The sequence below is a fragment of the Rattus norvegicus genome, chromosome 1 (assembly GCF_036323735.1).
Source record: "Rattus norvegicus strain BN/NHsdMcwi chromosome 1, GRCr8, whole genome shotgun sequence".
NCBI lineage: Eukaryota > Metazoa > Chordata > Mammalia > Rodentia > Muridae > Rattus > Rattus norvegicus.
In genome coordinates this window covers 62,854,316-62,872,958 of record NC_086019.1, presented here as the reverse complement: position 1 = coordinate 62,872,958, position 18,643 = coordinate 62,854,316, and the positions used below count along the sequence as shown (strand labels likewise).

The following is an 18,643-nucleotide window of genomic DNA, read 5'->3' as shown; positions in this document are numbered from 1 at the left end:
CAGAGACTTGCACATGTAAACCAGTCTTGTACACCGAGGAATATTTTCTGATCAGTATTTTCTCTTCTTCATGCAGTTCTTAAATGATCTTTAAGAGAGTGTAGGGCATTGACCTACCATGAAATCTTGGACGTAAAGGTACATTTTAATACAAAGCTTACATATCACTTACAGATGACTCTAGTAGGAAGTACATTAAGTTCAGAATCATTCAATCAGAGACCCTTAATGTATATACCCCATTCTCACTGCCTTCACCTAACCTCATGTTTGGACCACTGTTCCTAGCTGGAGATTCCTGTTTATCTCCCAGAATAAAAGGGAGGCTCCATGCTTAAGTGGAACAGGAGATTCAAGGTGGGACTGTTGGGTGACATTACAGTGAACACCAGGGACTGCGCCACAGAGGCGGGTAGTGGCCCTTTCTTTCCTCCTGGGGAATCATTTTCTACATTGTCCTGAGAAGGGAAGGATCCTCTCATTCTAGCAGATATTCTGGATGACACAAGGAATGTGAATAGATTATGAGATCACTTTTCCACATTTCTTTCTGAGGCAGAGACCCTTGAGACCCTTGGCTCAGGAATAACAGTTCCAGATAGCAAGGTGAGGTCAGTGTGGGCCCTGTGTTCACCTATGAATAGTTATTTATGTTAATCACCAAATCTTTGAAACTTACAGCATGTGAGAGAAAAGTGTCCCAGGAGTCTCAGCTAAAACTAATCAGTGAGTTTTTAAGAACAAGAACAAGTAGGAAATTTAAATTCATGTGATTGCTACAAATAAAGCAAGACACTGTCACTAGATCACCTTTGTGTAAGGGCCCTGACGACATACACAACTTAAGATGTGAAGTGCTCAGCTAGCAAGCTTCGTGGCATGAACCCAAGACACAGTTTCTCTGTGTCTCATCACCTCTGAAGCATGGTCCACAAACAATGGCAACAAACCTTCTCTTCCTCAGAGTTCAAAGTTACCTTTACTGTTAGTGATAGTTTCACAGTTAACTAACCTCTACTGGATAGACAGCTTTGACTAACCTTCTCTGAGCTTCTCCCAACCATGTACAGATGGTACATCCCTCTGCACATGAGGCCTGTTCCTCTCAGGCCTGCTGGTCTCCTTCCCAGAATAGAAACTGGATACCTTTCAAGCCTACATTCTTAAGTCATCTATCAACTTTGGGTACATGATAAGCACAACATGACATTGGGTGCAAAATAACACTTTCCTACCTGACAATGAATATGGTCCAGGGGTACCAAACATGGAAACTTGTCAGGTAAGGTCAGTTACCCCCATGCTATCTCCATGTGGAGATGAAGATTGACACACCTTCCCAAGCAGACTTTCTCAGTTTTCTCAGCCCACACAGCAGTCCTTTGCTGAGCTTCCTTACTCCCAGTGACTGATGAGAGTACATGAGAAGATGCCTGAGTTCTGGAAAGCCCTGGGCCCCATGACCCACAGTAGCAGCAGCTTCTGATCACAGGTGATTTCAGGAACTGAAAATGCCTAATGTTCCTGTGTTGATTTGAATATGCTCAGCCCAGGGAGTGGGACTATTTGCAGATGAGCCCTCATTGGATAGGTGTAGCCTTGATTGAGGAAGTGTGTCACTGTAGATGTGACCCTTATGTTCCTTGTCCTAGCTGCATGAAAATCAGTTTTCTAGTAGCAGCGTTCAGATGATGATGTAGAACACTCAGCTCCTCCTGTACCATATCTGCCTAGATGCTGCCATGCTCCCACCTTGATGATAATGAACCAAACTGCTGAACTTGTAAACCAAACCCAAAGCAGTGTTCTTCTTATAAGATTTGCATTGGTCATGGTGTCTGTTAATAGCAGGTAAACCCTAAGTAAGTCACTTTCTACCACAGATTACGAGGTTAATTGAGTGATGTCTTCACCTGAGGAGACATGGCCTCTTATTAAGGTTCTAATCTCCTAAGTAATTGCAGGCTCTCTTCTGGCCTAGGCATTGGCTAAAATATTAATCTTCCCAGTGTCCTTTTCTCTGTAAACTATACATTTTGCATTTCTATTTGCCCCATTTGCTCTTTTTCATTGAAGTCCTATAACCTCAGTATAACAGAGGCCATACTGGGCTCTCTTCAAATTTTCATCGAAGAAATTTGTTTATTACTTTTTAATTTAGCCTCAGGTAGGTTTTTACGATGTGGGCTGAAGGAAGCCACATTTTTGTAAAAGCATCATACAAATTATCCCAGGCCAGTTACAAATATTATTGCCTTCTGAATCTCCTTGTCCTGTGCTTCCACATTCTGGATAGGTCTTGGCACTCCTGACTCCCAAGCTCCTGCCAGTATACCCCATTAAACTCTTCTTAGAGCACTGGGCCACTTCTAGTTCAAAGTTCTGAATTCTTGCATATTTTCCAAAACAAGTAACAAGCACAAACTGGCATGGTCAGGTATCACGGAGCAAGAGTCCGCTCTATCACATCCCCTTCTGCATTAGTTACATTTGTATTTCTGTGACAGAAATGCCATGAGCACAGCAAACTATAAAACATGTAGGCGATTAGTGATCCTATTTCACAGACCACCTGTTACACCTAAACGGTGGAAGGAGCAGGAAGCAGAGGACTCACATCTGGAATCACAAGTACAAAGCAGAGAGTGCACAAGGAGTGGTGCAGAGCACTAAAACCTCAAAGCCCAGCCCCACTGGCATTCTTTCTCCAGCAAGGGCACACCTCCTGAGTCTTCCCAAACAGAGTCAGCAACTGGGAAAGGAGTACTCAAATGCCCGAGACAGTGGAGGATAGCTCATGCAAAATGTCATGATGATTCAGGAATTCGAATCAGTAACAGAGAGAACCTTCACTCTGGGTCAATGTGTGTTGCTGCAAAGCCAGCAAGCTGCTCTCCCTCCTCTTGAACATAAGATGTGGATTAAGTAAAAATGTAAACAAGCATCTCCATGGAAAATCAACAGCCCTGTTAATCTGGTCATACTTATAGGATAAGTCCAGAGGTGCTGGATACTGAAATCACAGAAGAAGCCAACACAAACTCAAACCGTTTAGTCTATAGGAATAAAAATACCACAGAAGCCAAAATGGGTAACGATATGGAGCAAACGCTCACTCACTCAGCAGATAAAATTACACCTAGCCCTTACTCACAGACCTACTTCATAAACAGTGTACATTCTGCTGGTGCCTACTCAACACAATCCTAAATGCTGCAATCAAACCAAATGGTTTCTTACATTGTTGAGTATGACTTTAAAACACTAAAGTACTCTGAAGGAGGTTAATGGAATCTTCTCAGGGCCTGTGGAGGTTGGCTGAGGGAGTGCAGATTAACAAAGCAACACAACCCAATTTCCCCACCAGCAAGCAGAAACCGGCCTGATGTCAGTTGCCAATTCCTGAGGGTTTAAGAGAAGCCTACAGACTGGAAGGACTGAGGTAGGTGAGATTAAAGTACAGTTACACTAATTGCTCACTTCACGAATCAGAAGGGTAGAAACTGGAAAGTGCTCTGTGTGTGTGTGTGTGTGTGTGTGTGTGTGCGTGTGCGTGCGTGTGTGTGTGTGTGTGTGTGTATGTTCCATGCATGTGTTTCTGTGTGAGTGTGGTTGGGTTGTTGCTGTTGTGTGCTTAATTTGAGACAGAGTGTTACCACAAACTGAAGCTGTCCTAAAACTCACCCTGTACACAAGGGTGGTTTGGACAGTATAGAGACCTTCTCTCTCATGAAAGGGGGATTAATGATGTGTAGCACAAGCTATGTGTGAATGTAAATTTCAAAATCTGAAGATTTTATAAATCTCCTTTGGCTTGCTTTAACAATGCTGGTGATTATAGCAATACATGGTACACTGAGGACAGAACAGAATATATAGTGTGAGCTTTTGAGATGGTTCAGAGGTGAAAGGAATAGCTGATGATCTGAGTTTAGTTCCAGAGGCACTGTTAATAATCAAACACAAATGTAGCCAACTTTTATCCTGTGTAAAAATCAGTCAGGGCATCCAGTCATCTAAAGTCTGGAAGCTGGGGAAGGGAACATGGAGAATTAATATCCTAGTAAGATCACCATTGGAAGGGGAAGCCCTGGGTCCTGCTAAGACTGAACCCCCAGTGAACTAGATTGTTGGGAGGAGGGCGACAAGGGGGGCAGGATGGGGAGGAGGGAAGGGGATGTTTGCACGGAAACTGGGAAAGGGAATACTGGAAATGTATATAAAAATTACTCAAGTCAATATACATATATATATATATATACATATATATACATACATATATATATATATATATATATATATATATATATATATATATATATATATATATATATACACTGAGGTCAACCCTAGATAGGGCATAGAGCAATCCATACATGATGGGATTCAACGGGGTGTTTTATGAAAGAGCTCTTTCCCAGGAGCACACATGTGTGTCAAGGCCTCCCTTCCAGCTAGGCCTTTGGAATCTCCAGTGCTAAACACTGTCTCTTCCTTTGAAGAAGTGAAACATAATAAAAATTCACACTTCACAGTACAGTGAATAGCAGTAATCGCGAAAGGTGTAAATAGAACTGATGAGTACCAGAGTATGTGGATTGATGTTATATGAAATGTGTTTGGATGCCGTGCAGTATCCTCTTCCATGTACCTACATACTGAGCAACGACCCTGTACAATTTCTCTCTAGACAGAACCATCTGGAATTCACTCACTGAGGGACTTATGCCCTGGAGTGGCAGCTACAGGTAGGACTTGTGCAACCATGTCACGAAGCGAAGAGACAGAGATGCATGGATTAAATGGAGAGAAGCAGATTGGAATGGTGGAGAGGCTAACCTGCCAACAACTCCAAACCCCCAGCAGGATGACAATGGAGAACAGCGAGCAGTTTCCCAGCCAGCCTCACTCTCCATAGCCAGACTTCTTCCAGTCCTTCCATTTTCCCAAGGAAAGAAAAGTTCAAAAAGCAGGGACAGGGAAAGAAAAACTGCTCTACTCCCAGGAGCCAAGGGCAAACCCCCTGGCACCTCCCTGTCTGAGCCCATAAGCAGCCACAGCCCAGTCCTGGGATCATCTCTAGAGGCTCAGGGACCCAGGCAGATGAGCCCTTGAATCACAAAGGGTTCCACTACAGCATTCTATGGGTGTCAGTCCTGAGTCCCTGAGCCTGAGGTGCTCTGCACAGCTATTCAGAGAAGCCTTCTCCTGATCTCTGTACAAAGATCTCTGTGTTGGATGTCAGAGGAGAGTGTCCACCCAGCATGGGTTGGGGCTCTGGCCCTCTAATCTGTTGGTCCATGTTAACTTCTCCACAGAGAAAGCTTATGAGCTTTGCTGATGCATCCATTAGGCGTTTGGGGGATTCAAACTCAAGTCTCTGCCTAGTCCTGCAGCTTTGTCTCAGGTGTTTGATGATAACCTAGAGCCTTTCTGAGGACTTATGAGAACAGTGTCCTCTTGATGGGTCAGTTTAGAAACAGCTTTGTCTTTAAAAAAAGAAAACTATACCATCAGTTTGAGGCTAATCCTTCAGAATTCAAAGATAACGTGACACCCTGAGTGTAAACATGAGGACTTTTTAGCAGGATGCAGAGTAAGCATTCAAAACAGAGAACTATGGACAGCTAAACATCTTACAGGGTTTTATTTCTAACAGCCTAAAGTCTTTCCATAGCCCATAGAAGCCACGGTCTCAGAGTCCTTCCCAACCATGTCATGACAGGTCCTATTGTGACCTCATGAGGAGTGATTGTGAGGTGGCCCAGCAAACACATATTAAGCTGTTGCCAGGCCTGGAATTCTTTGAGTGCTTTGAGAGGAGGTGTGGAGTGGAGCCCTCTGCGACTTGGTTGTATCTAGTGAGCTGTGTGTGGTTGTATCGAATTTTGCTGTACTGTGTATATGTGTATGTATCAGTGTGTGTAAGAGAGTGTGTGTTGACAGATTGGCCTGTGTGTGAGTGCGTGTACACTTTTGCCTGTGTGTTTGTCAGTATATGTAGGAGTGTGTGAGTTTACAGGTTTTTATGTGTGTATGTGTTTGTATGTGTGTATGTCTTCTTGTGCGTATGTGTATCCCTGTGTGTATGTGTGTATGTGTCTGACGTGTGTTTTTTCAGCTTTGCTTGTGTGTAAGTATGCGTGCTTTGTGTGAATCTGGGTGTTTGTAAGAGTTTGTGTGAGTATAAGTTCACTTCTGTGTATTTCTGTGTGTGTTCCTGTGTGTGTGCCTGTGCCTGTGTGAGTGCCTGTGTGTGTGTGTGTGCGTGTGTGTGTGTGTGTGTGTGTGTCTGTGTGTGTCTGTGTGTGCACGTGCCTATCCCCTTTTGCCCCTTGTATCTATATTACCTGCACCTCAGTGCAAGAGAGTGTAGAGGCCAGAAGTCACCCCGGCTGCTGTTCCTGAGGTAGGTTCTCAACCTTATTTTCAAGACAGGCTCTCTCACTGGCCTGCAGCTGCCCAAGTATCTGGGTTGGCTGACCAGTCGCTCCCAGGCATTTGGTATGCCAACCCCATAATATCAGTTTAAAGGCCTATGTAGATGGCTGGCTGCCTATTTCTTGATTGATTGATTTTTGGATGACTTCAAGAGAAAGAATTAGGTCACATATTGCCACGCCACTGGCTATTTCCTTATTGGGGTTTTGTTTTTTGTTTTATTTATTTATTTATTTTTTATGGATTGCTGGTTTCATTTTTTAGTGGTTTTTATGTTCTCACATGCTATATTACTGCTTTGATTATTTACGGTTCTGCAGTCGGATGATTAACTCTATCTCCATTTTCAATGTCCTGCGGTTTCATCCTTTTACATTATTCCTGTTTCTCTATTTATTGAGTACAAGCAATCATTGGCTTAGACTTGATACAAATTTGCCCTTTGTGACACTTTGACTCTTCGGCCTTTGTTTAAGGTTTACTGTTCACTGATAATTAACTGCCTTATTCCTTGTGGTTGGTTAATTTTAATTTTCAGTATTTTGCTCTGGAGAGTTGTGGATTTTTGTGGATCACTAGGTCCTGAAATTCAATGGAGTTTTCCCTTAAGTGTTGGCTTTTTATATTTGTTTGTTTTGTCTTATACTAATTCTTTCTCCTCTCGTTTCTTTCATCTGTTTTTTTTTTTCTTCAATGAACATCTATTCATAGTATTGACCATCTTTGGCCGCCCAATCCTATTGTAGTATGACGATTTTTATTTTCATCATTGCATTTAGTATGTGTGTGCTCTTGGCTTTCTCTTTTGGGGTTGGTTATTTGGGTGGCTTTTACTTATGACTCTTCATATTTTCCCCTTAACTTTTTCATAATTTTGCTCTATTTTTCTAGTCTAGTTTTTACTTTGTCTTTGTTTGTTTTTTTTTCTTTTTCTTTTGTTTGTTTCTTTTAGGTACCACAAGTGTAATTTTAGCTCCTATATTGCTCCATCTTTTTCATTATTTGATTCCATTTTTGTTATTTTTAGGTAGCATTAGTACTGATAAAATGCCTACAGAGACTGAGGAGGAGATACCAACCCCTACACCCGAGCCCAGTATCTCTGAGGAGGGCAACTTCCATTCCCAATACCAAGTATTGGGGACAATTGGGCAAGGGGGCAACGCCAAAGTCCTCCTGGCCCACCACCGGCTCACAGGAACCCCGGTGGCTGTCAAAGTTCTGCGAAAGGACAAGCAGTGGTTCCAGCCAGCCATGATGGAAGCAAACATAATGAGAAAGATCAACCACCCCAACATAGTGTCTCTCATACAAGTTATTGAAAAGGAAACGAGAATATACCTCATAATGGAGCTGGTGGAAGGCCAAGAACTCTACCAGTACATCAGAGAGTCAGGGCACATAGAGGAGGATGAGGCCCGGCAAATATTTGAACAGATATTGTCAGCAGTGAGCTACTGCCATGGAAAGGGGATTGTTCACCGAGACCTCAAACTGGACAATATAATGATTGATAAAAACAAAAAGGTCAAAGTCATCGACTTTGGGCTTAGCACCCAATTTCAACCTGGAAAAATGCTAAACCACCACTGCGGCACGTACTCTTTTGGTTCCCCTGAACTCCTCCTTGGCCATCGGTATGACGGGCCGAAGAATGATATGTGGATTATAGGAGTGGTCTTGTACTGTATGGTAGTGGGAAAGCTCCCATTTGATTCAGTGATCATCCAAGAACTGCAAAGACAAGTAGTGGCAGGGGTATATCCTGCTCCCTGTGGGGTTTCAAAAGAACTGGAGGACCTCCTTAGTAAATTACTGAGGGTAAATCCCAACTTTAGACCAACAGCAAGAAAGGCGATGAAACACCCTTGGTTCAAAGAACACTGGAACGGATTGATAGGTCCCTATGAAGAAATGCTTCCCCTCACACCAGACCCGGCCATTTTGGATGCCATGAAAAGCATTGGATTCCAAGCCTCTGTAGTAAAACACTCTTTAAAACAAAGAAAATATAATGAGGAAATGGCAACTTATTTCTTTCTACAAAAGCAGGCTCTCCAGGGGGATGGCTGCACAGCCCAGGCACAGCAAATGAGTCCCGTTGCAGCACCATTCCCTAGCCTTGATCCTGCTGCTGCTTTTAGATTAGAACCAAAGAGGAGTGGAAGCCTGCCAGTCCTTGGCACCTTGCGGGTGTCATCCTCCCATGGTCACGTATCTCACTATGGCCAGAATGCTCATCCAAAAGGAGGCAAAAGATCCACTGTGGCTGGTCGTCTCAGGCCTCTACCGATGACACCTACACAGGACCACTATCACAAATGTGCCGTGAGTGTCCCATGCATTCAAACAACAAGCATCTTCACTGAGAAGAGTAGCAATAAGGAAATCAAAGAAGACAACCCACTCTCCCACAGAGCCCCATTAGAGGATAAGCCCATCCCCAGCAGGGTCCGGCACAGAGGTTTTAAGGGGTGGACCAGGAATATAGCAAATGCCCTGATAAAGCTGTGTTGCTGCATGCCAAGGAGAAAGAAACCTCGCCTGGGGCAGAACAGAATCTCCCCCCAGAAATGAGCCACAGGGAGAGTCCAGAGAACAAGCAGCAGGCATAGCCCAGGTACCTTTGTGCTTTGTCCTTTTCAGTTTGCTCTATGCTGGTCCTTCCTCTGTCTCTGGTTTCCATTTTCCCCACAATTCTTACCTTGTATCTGCTCTAAGTTCTTTATGAGGTTTCCCCAACACCAAGCCTTCTCCCTCTTCTTGATTTCTCCTCTTCCCAGCAGGGACCCAATAGGATTGATGAGTTCCACACTCTACAGAGTTTTCTAGTTGGCCCATAACTTCAGATGGACTCCAGCTCCCCCTTAGGCCAATAGCTCCCACAGGGTGAGGACAAGAGGTTCATGGGCTCATGGACTCCTCCAGGGGCTACTGATCTTTTCACATGTGGTCATCAATCACAAGTGCTGCAGAACAGAGTCTTATGTTTTCAAATGTAACATCCCATTCCATTAAGCCTCAAAACTAATTAACAAGGTTTGTCATTGAATAAGTATCAACAACCTAGTTTGTGGGTTATAGTTGATGGTCAGAATCCTGCATGCATGCATATTGTTTTACATACTGTTTTTTTTTGTTCCTAAGACCTAGTGATCTATTGAATTTTATAGGTAATAGGTCTAAATGGTTTCTTTCAAAGACCTCAACTGAGAAGTAGAAAAAAGATGTTATAATATAGTAAGGCAAATCAAAGCCCCAAATGGTAAGCTAAGAATTCTACCTCACTGTCTTTTTTGCTTGGAATAAATTGTCTTGTCTATTTCACAGTGTCATCTGGAAATTCTTTCATGTCCTCAGTATAAACAGTAGGTGATTTCAGACACATGGCAATGGAAAAGACACCAGCAGAAACTACAGCAGCAACAGGAGTAGCAACAATAGCAGAAGCAGCATTAGGCACAGCAGCAGCAGGAGGAGGAGAAGGAGGAGTGTAGGAGGAGGAGGAGGAGGAGGAGGAGGAGGAGGAAGATGAAGAGAGGAGAAAGAAGAGGAGGAGGAGGAAGAGAAGGAAGAGGAGGAGAAAGAGGAGGATGAAGAGCAGGGGGAAGATTTTGATTCCCTGTCCCCGTGAGAATTGCTGATGACTACTTCTGGGCACAGATATCATGCTGAGAACTGTTTATCAAAATGATTTAACAGAATATTAATTTTCATAGAAGACATGTCAATGTTCCTGAGGGCATGCAGCCCTGGAAAAGAGAGCCAGATGGCAGAGGCAAGCAGTGTGGAATGTTCTTACTGAGGAAGACCTTCTCAAAGCTGATGATGTAATAGGTATGAAGGAGCATTTCATGGGAGTCACGGTCCCATGCCCCTGTGTCAGGGCACACAGAGCTCCTAGCCTTGCATCCTGCGTGAGAGGGGACCTGGAATATTCCCTGATCCCAACAGGGTCCTGGATTGCATGGTTCCCTCTCAGTCATGGTCCTCCCTGTGCCTCATGGGGTACGCAGCTTCTACGGGCTGAATTTATATCAGTGATTAACTGGAGCTGGACCACAACCACACCACAGGCAAGCCCTGGGCACTGAGGACATTAAGAGCAGCAGACAACATCTCCTCCACTGCTTCTGACTCTGCTCCACAAGCCAAGGCAGCTCCCACACAGCAGGCATCCAACCTAACTCCCAGCAGGGAGAGTGTGAGATGTCTGTGGATGAGCCCACAGGGACTACAGGATTCTGTGGGAAGACATCTGGTAGCTTCTGGAGCAGCTGCAGCAGTCAGGACACATGAACTACAGTGGAGGTGAGCTATAGGACCAGGTAGCAAAGAGCCTGATCTGGCCAATGATGATCTGAATCCCTGAGGGAAGGCTGGAATGGTCACTCAGGGCTATTAGAGTGAAGGCCAGCCAAGGGCATACAATGTGTCACTAACATTCTCAAAGTCTTGTCCAGGAAATAAACCACTGGCCTTGACCAGTAAAGTTGAGTCCAGACTCATGGGCTACAGGATAGCAGATTGAACTGAGTCTGAATTCCCATGAGTATGACCTCTGGCTGCTCCCTAGGCTCAGTATAGATGAGCATGAGAAGGCACCATTGCTGTGTTTGCAGGAGTAGCAGAGAGCTCGGAATACATGACCCACTCCTAACCCAGACTGGAGCCACTCTGGGGAGGAGATGGCATCATTTGAGAGATGGGCTTATGCGGGACACTGTGCTCTGGTCTGTGGCACATACAGCTCCTGTCTTTCTTGCTGACAGTTCAGATCCTCAGCTGGCCTCATCACGGACAGTCCCATGAGGAGGGGGTGTTTGGTTCCTGCTTCCCAGTTAGGGCAGGAACAAGCCCAGACGCAGTGAGTAAGGACAGTGCTTCTGTCTTGACCCAGCTTCCTTGTCCTCCCCCCTCCCCCAACTCATATCAGGAGCCACCCAGAGACCTTCATAGGAGTGTGGGTCATGTTAATCGGAATGCACAGCTGGAGATTAAATTCTGGGTAAGGTCTCCATACAGCCCTGGTGGCTCCCACACCCTGCCTACCTAAGGTTTCCCAATTGGGTCCTCAGGGTCGTGGAGAATCTTCTACAGGCTGCCATGAAGATACAGCCAGTGTCTTGGTAACATTGTGTTTAGCAGAGGTTCTCTGCTTCAGGCACAGGGCCTTCCAGTGAGAGGGTTTGCTGAGTAGCACACCAGGACCAGAAAAGTGTAGAGCCCTCCAGTGGTAGACATGAAGTACTGCAGGAGTTTATTTCCTGATTTCTTCACATCTACCTTGTTCTAAAGGCTTTTTGTCAGACACATAGGGACCTAAGAAACTTGAGTTTGCACCCCCATAGGGAACCCAGGACACTAAACCAGCAGCCCTGTTAAACGTCGGCAGAGGACAGTCTGGGCTCTGTGTTTATAGAACGGCTCTAGACTGGTATGAAGACTGATTGACCAGCCAGTCAAGGAGAGTTAGGGACAGTTAGAGACTTGGAGGAGAGCATGAGCGGCAGACACAGCAGAGTCCAGGCCAACAGTGGAACCAGTTCATTTAATAGAGAAGCATATGCCCTCCCAAAAGGCTGTCAGCTTAAGGCACTGCACTGAAGACCTGACCCAATAACATCACACATTTTACACAATCACCCACCTGTGGCTTGTGGAGGGTCCTCAGGCTACCCTCCATCATGGCTGAAAGGCAGAAGTTTGCACATCATTGCAATGTGGAGGCTCCTCTCTGCTGATGGGACCCACACACTCTGTGAAAAAGTTTGCTTAAGTGAAAGTTGGCCGTCCTTGAACTCTCTGGTCTTCCAGGGTAGTGTGTGTTGACCACATGCAGAGCCATTCCTGAAAAACGTAAGAGCCAAAATTCAACAATAGGGAGAGAATCCTGTGCCAGATGGAATCCCTCAGGCCAGTGCGGATTCAGAGACATCCTATGCCATGGCATGGAGGCTCCCAAGAACTTCTAGGATCAATGTGAGCCACACCGGAGGCCACAGTCTATCCTGGGAGAACATTAAAGTATCTGGAATTATCAGGGACCCTAGGGTAGGTTCGTCAGGATATGGAGCTGATGCATGGTGGGATGCTTGGAGGATACAGCCTAAGGCAACGTAGAGGAAAGTGTGTTATGAGAGCTAAGACAGAGCAACCACACAGTCTGAGAACAAGTTTGCTTAAGTGAAATTTGGCCGTCCTTGAACTCTCTGTTCTTCCAGGGTAGGATGGCCTATCGGGCCCAGGACAGAGCGACTATGCCAGAATTACAATGGTCTGTAATAGAGATGGAGAAAGTGTCAGGATGGGACTTGGGCAGTGGATGGAGCTCTATGACTGCAAAGCCTGCCTAGGCTCCCAGGACCCAGAGCTGGCTGCTGCAGGAAGTCCTAGATCACAACTCTGCCGTTCCTCTTCCCAGGTCTTGCTTTTAACTACTGGACCCAACACAAAGCCTCCCTTGCAGGCTTACCAGAGCATGAAAACGAAATGGCCACCTCCTGTAACAAGAAACACTTCTAGAAGAGGAAGGAGACATCAATACATTCACAAAACCTTCAACTCGAAGTCTGTCTTGCCAATAAGTGTGCAGGGATAAAGGTAAAGCAGATATTGAGGGACCAACCAGTCAATGACTGACACAAAGTGAGATCTGTCTCATGTGACAGACACAACCTCTGACGCTATTTATGATATTCTTTCTGATTTACTTGCAGACAGAAAAGTAGCACACATGTCTCCAGAGTCTTCACTCAGCAGCTGAAAGCCACAGCCAATCCTCAGATAGAGCTCGGGAAGTCTTGTGGAAGAGTGGGGGGAGAGTGACAAGGAAACTGGTTGGGTTAAAACACTACAAGAAGTCCCCGACAGTCAGATACCTTGGACCATGGAGTATGCTAGAGCCTGTGCAACCAACCCCAGAGCCGGGTTAGCTATCTGCAGTTGGTCTCCATGTGGGTCATCTGACAAGTAGATCCAGGGCTGTCTCAGTCTGTGTTGCCTGCCATTGGATCTGTTCCCCATACCCGGACTGCCTGATTGTAAATCTGTGGGGCAGAATGTGCTCGGGCCACCTGGGACTAGATGTCCCAGGGTGGTGTGGTACCCAGGGACTCTCCCCTTGTCCAAAGAGAAGGGAGAGCATTATGGTAGAAAGGATTTGTAAGGTGGGACTGGGAAGGGAAGAGGGAGAGTGACTGGGATCAGGATGTAACCTGAATAAAGAAGACATTATTGGAAGTAAAAATTTAGCCTGGAAAATGGAAAGATTGGTAAGTGACTAAGAGCACTGAATGCTCTTCCAGAGGTCCTGAGTTCAAATCCCAGCAAACACATGGAGGCTCAGAAATGTCTCTAATGACATCTGATGCCCTCTCTGGTCTTTCTAAATACAGCTACCCTGTACGTATGTTTAACAAATGAATGAATGAATGAATAAATAAATAAATTTTACCTAGTCTTAGTTATCAGGCAATGAATAAAATGTCGAGATTATGTTCAAACCCATGTCATGGATTGCCTATATCTTTTAGATCTGCAGGAAACATCTCAACGAAGAACAAGAGAGGCTGGAGAAGAATGGGGAAGGGTTTGATCCCTGAAGTTCCTCAGTGTCCACTAGCACAGCACTTGTCCTTGGGAGATGACATCTTTCACTCTTCCTGACTGTTGCACCAATCAGAATTACAAGCTCTGTGGATGAACCTGTAAAAGAGGACAGTTGCTCTTGGGCCAATATGGAGGTTCCTGACCTCTCAGCAAGCTCACTGCTGACTTTTGAGGTCTCTGGAGGGTGAGCAAAATGAAGACACACAGAGTAGCCTCAGGTTGAGTCAGCCAGGCCCAGGGGGCTCAGTGGTGTCTCTCAGATTCCCAGGCCCTCCCTGAGATTGAACACTCTACACAGTGTAAGTGGATTAGGGGATAACCAGGAAATGCAGTTGCTGAGGTGGCTGGCTCTGTAGGAGGGAAATAAATCACAGTGGGAAGCTTCAGGACAGTCAGGTGACCTGAGCCCTCCACAGAGTCTAAGTCCAGACTCACAGACATTCATCTGTCCACAAGTCTCCTAAACACAGGCCTTGACTGACCTGCAGTCCAGAGTATGTTATGATACAGTGTCGCTGAGAGAGAGGACATACTTTCCAATTAGGCCTTTTCTGTGTCACACTGAGACTGGGTTTATGGTACAGCTGATGCAGATGGGGACTGGCCACAAGTGGCAGTCTATCGCAGATCATGAAATAAATAAATAAATAAATAAATAAATAAATAAATAAATAAATAAATACCCACTTATCTCACTGCCTGCAATCCTCATTGTCACCACAAGGGAGCGCCGCTTTGACCTTCTCAGAAAGAAAAGCTGACTTCCCTCAGGGAAATGGATGGATGGATGGATGGATGGATGGATGGATGGATGGATGGATGGATGGATGGATGGATGGAAGGATGGGTGGGTGGGTGGATGGATGGATGGATGGATGGATGGATGGATGGATAGACAGTGAAGTGATTTGACTTAATCAGTTTCTTCCAGTCCTACTTTTCTGGTCGAAAACACACTGAACATGTCTGCTGCAATTGCTTGTTCTTCATTTCTGCTTTCTTTGGCTGTTCATTCAAGGCAGCTCCCTTAGAATCTGCTCATCTCAATAAAGGTCCATCTGTGGAATGTATAGCTTCTCAGTTAGGAGCTAAGGGATTCTTGGAAGGAGTTCCCAAAATCCCCTCTGGGGCAGTTGCCAGTGTTCTCTACTTCAGACAGCAGCTGCATGAAGCAAACACACACCTGTCTGAACATTCCAGCTTGGGTGCACGTCACAGTGCACCTGCCCCAGGGTCCCTGCCAGTTGCACATGCCACAGGGCCACAACTACAAGATCCCTTCCCCAGGACTCATGCCCCCTTGCATCTCCCCCAGGATTCCTGCTCTGTTGTAACTGAACCAGGGTCCCTGCCCGGTTGTTCCTGGCTCACGTTTCCTACTCAGTTTTACCTGCCCCAACGACCCTGTCCCACTGCACCAGCCTCAGGGATCCTGTCCCATTGTGCCCACCATGCTGCACCTTCCTGAGAGTACCTACTAACTGTTCCTAGGTGGCATTTTTCAAAATCTAATTCAAAGATCTTGCCAGTCAGAACCCATTGTCTTTATTAACACCAAGTAGATATTTGCAGGGCTTCCTCACCTACACTTAATCAATCCCTTCTCTCAGTTGTCCATGTGGAAGCAAAGAAACTAGCAGCAGAACATGGATTATTCATCCAGGATATCAGCAGCCCTAGAATTCTCATGAGATGGGCTGCTGTGACTGTGATACAGGGGTGGCAGGGAGGCTTTGACACTGAACAAGGCCAGAGTGCTGCCTCTGCTCACATTGTGCCAGCACCTTAGCCTACCTCTAGATGTCCTAAACTCTGAGAGGAGGAAGGAGATCTTCCTACATAGAAGATGTTCTCTGAATCTGTGCTGGCCAAGGTCAAGCCAGAGTGTTTGAACATGCCAGTTCCAGCCCCTGAGGGTTCTCTGCCTGCCTGGTGTTTCTTTGTGCTTTATGTCTGGCAAGGTGAATATGTGGCCCATACTAGGAATATTTTTGAAGACAACTGCCCTGGGTTCCCATGCTAAAATTCAATTAGGGACTGACAGGGACCTAAATAACAACAAGACAGTGCCAAGACCATGAGTTCCAAAATCAAGAGCAAATGGGGCCTTGATGGTATCCTGTGCTGATCTGACAGGAGTCAGCACACACAATTCTCCTGCACATCCAATGCCCCTTGGAAAAATCCTCTGTCAAGGGTAAGTGATGCCTCATGAGAATGAACTGTCAACGTAGGACAAGACACTTGGGACTACTGTCCTGAACTCACCAGTCTCAGATGAATGGGCTTTGAAAAGTTTTCAGGACACAGAATAGGGGTGTGTAAGCAAGTGCAGGTAATCCTTGGGTAACACATAGTTCCTGAGGAGGTTCTGAGAGCTGTTGGATCCACTCCTGGAAAAGGCAGCATTGTGTTCAGGGGGGTAAGAAAGCATGAGCCTGCTGATGTTTTCACAGTATTGCATGGGAACAGTAACAATGCCCTTAGGAGCAGGATGTCCTAACACTCTCAGATCAAGCAGACAGCCTAGAGCCTATTAAGCCCATATCCCAAGAGAATGCCGCTCATGTGTGAAGCTTCTATAGCCAGGAAGCTGGAGCAGGGAACATTGACATTGTCTCAGTTAGGGGTTTACTGCTGAGAACAGACACACCATGACCAATGCAGCTCTTATGAGGACAACATTAATGGACACAGGATTGCAGGTTCAGAGACTCAGTCCAGTATCATCAAGCTGGGAGCATGGCAGCATCCAGGCAGTCATGGTGCCAGAGTAAGTGAGAGGTCTACATATTCATCTGAAGGCTTCTTGGGGAAGATTGGCTTGCATGTGGATAGGAAAAGGGTTTTAAAGCCCATGCCCACAGTGACACACCTACTTTAACAAGACCACGCCTCCTAATATTGCCACTCCCTGAGCTAAGCATATACAAACCATCATAGACATCTTGCAGGAGGGTGGTACTGTTCTATCAGAGAGAAGCCTCTGCTCCCGTTAATATACTGAGGTCAACCCTGGGTAGGGCACAGAGCCCTCCACACATCCTGGGACTCAGGGAGGCATCCTATGAAAGAGCTTTTTCCTAGAAGGACACATGGGTGCAGGCCTCCCTTCCAGCCAGGCTGTAGGGAGTCTCCAATGCTAAACTCTGTCTTTTTGCAGAAGTGAAACAATGAAAATCCACCCTTAACAGTACAGTGAATAGCAAAAATGGTGAAAGGTATAAAAAGAACCAATTAGTACCAGAGCATGAGGATTGGTTTTATATGAAATGTGGGTGGGTGCAGTGCAGTATCCTCCTCCATGTACCCACATGTTCAGTAACTACCCTGTTCGATGCAGCTTTACACAGAACCATCTGGAATCCATTCACTGAGGGACTCCATCCCTGGACTGGAAGCCACAGGTGGGACTTTTGTATCCAGGTCTCCCAGCCCTGGGACAGGGATGCATGGATAAAGTGGAGAGAAGCAGACTGGAATGGTGCAGAGGTTATCCTGCCAACAACCCCAAGCCCCCAGCTGCATGACAATGTAGAACAGCGAGCAGTTTCCCAGCCAGCCTCACTCCCCATAGACAGACTTCTTCCAGTCCCTCCTTATGCCAAGGAAAGAAAAGCAAAAAAAGTAGGGGCAGGGAAAGAAAAATTGCTCTACTCCCAGGAGCCAAGGACAAGCCCCCTCCAATCCTCTGATCTGACCCCATAACCAGCCACAGCCAAGTCCTGGGCTCATCTCTAGAGGCACATGGACCCAGGCAGATGAGCCCTTGAATCACAATCGGCTCCTCAAAAGCATCCTATGGGTGTCAGTCCTAAGTCCATGAATCGGAGGTGCTCTGCACAGCTATTCAGAGAAGCCTTCTCTTGATCTCTGTGAAGATCTCTCTGTTGGATGTCAGAGGAGGGTGTCCATCCAGCATCAATCCAGGGACTGTGGCCCTCTAATGTGTTAGCCCATGTGAACCTCCCCACAGAGCCCCACCTGTCCTTGTGCAACTCCTCCTTGATCGCCTTTTATAGGAAGATATTTAGGGTCCCTTGCAGGAGGCAGGGAAAATGGCACACAGCTGAGGGTGGTAGACAAAACTGGGAACACATCAAATATTGAGTTGGTGTGAGGCTCCCTAAGCCATGCTTGGGCAGGTCTGTGCCAGCGATCCCATAAGACCCTTTGATTCTCCCCATGTACACAGCAGGAACCAATTGCCAGGCCTACCCTCTGCCCAGAGCAAAGGGAGATTGGAACTTGGATTCCAACCCTGGCCATTCCTATAATACCTGACCTTGTAACCCTTGCTCCCTTTGGGGCTCAACAGTCCCCCTCAAATGTAGACAACAATGTCTAGATGGTGTTCACAGCTTTTCTTGCCTGAAACTGTGCTTTGTTTGATACTACAAACCAGGGTGTAGGGACTTAAACTTGAGATCACTGACTCAGGCTAGGGAGGACTCCAGGGCACCTGAGCTCAGCTGCAAAGGCAGAAGCTGAACCACAGTGAGCAGAGGTGGCACATTTTGCTGTTTCTTTCTTTTTCTGCTCTCAGGCCTTTCAGTGAACTCTACAGATGAGGATCTTTCCTCCCAGGCTT

At 46.0% G+C, this 18,643-nt stretch overlaps 1 protein-coding gene across 1 annotated transcript; it reads left to right on the top strand.

Moving 5' to 3' along the window:
• The first annotated feature begins 5,715 nt into the window (after window positions 1-5,715).
• LOC134485077 (sperm motility kinase Y-like) lies at window positions 5,716-14,731 on the top strand. Its single transcript, XM_063280878.1, has 3 exons — window positions 5,716-9,061; window positions 9,772-13,044; window positions 13,161-14,731. Exon 1 carries the CDS (start codon window positions 7,489-7,491, stop codon window positions 9,016-9,018), a length of 1,530 nt encoding a protein of 509 aa, XP_063136948.1. The 5' UTR covers window positions 5,716-7,488; the 3' UTR covers window positions 9,019-9,061; window positions 9,772-13,044; window positions 13,161-14,731.
• The last annotated feature ends 3,912 nt before the right edge of the window (window positions 14,732-18,643 follow it).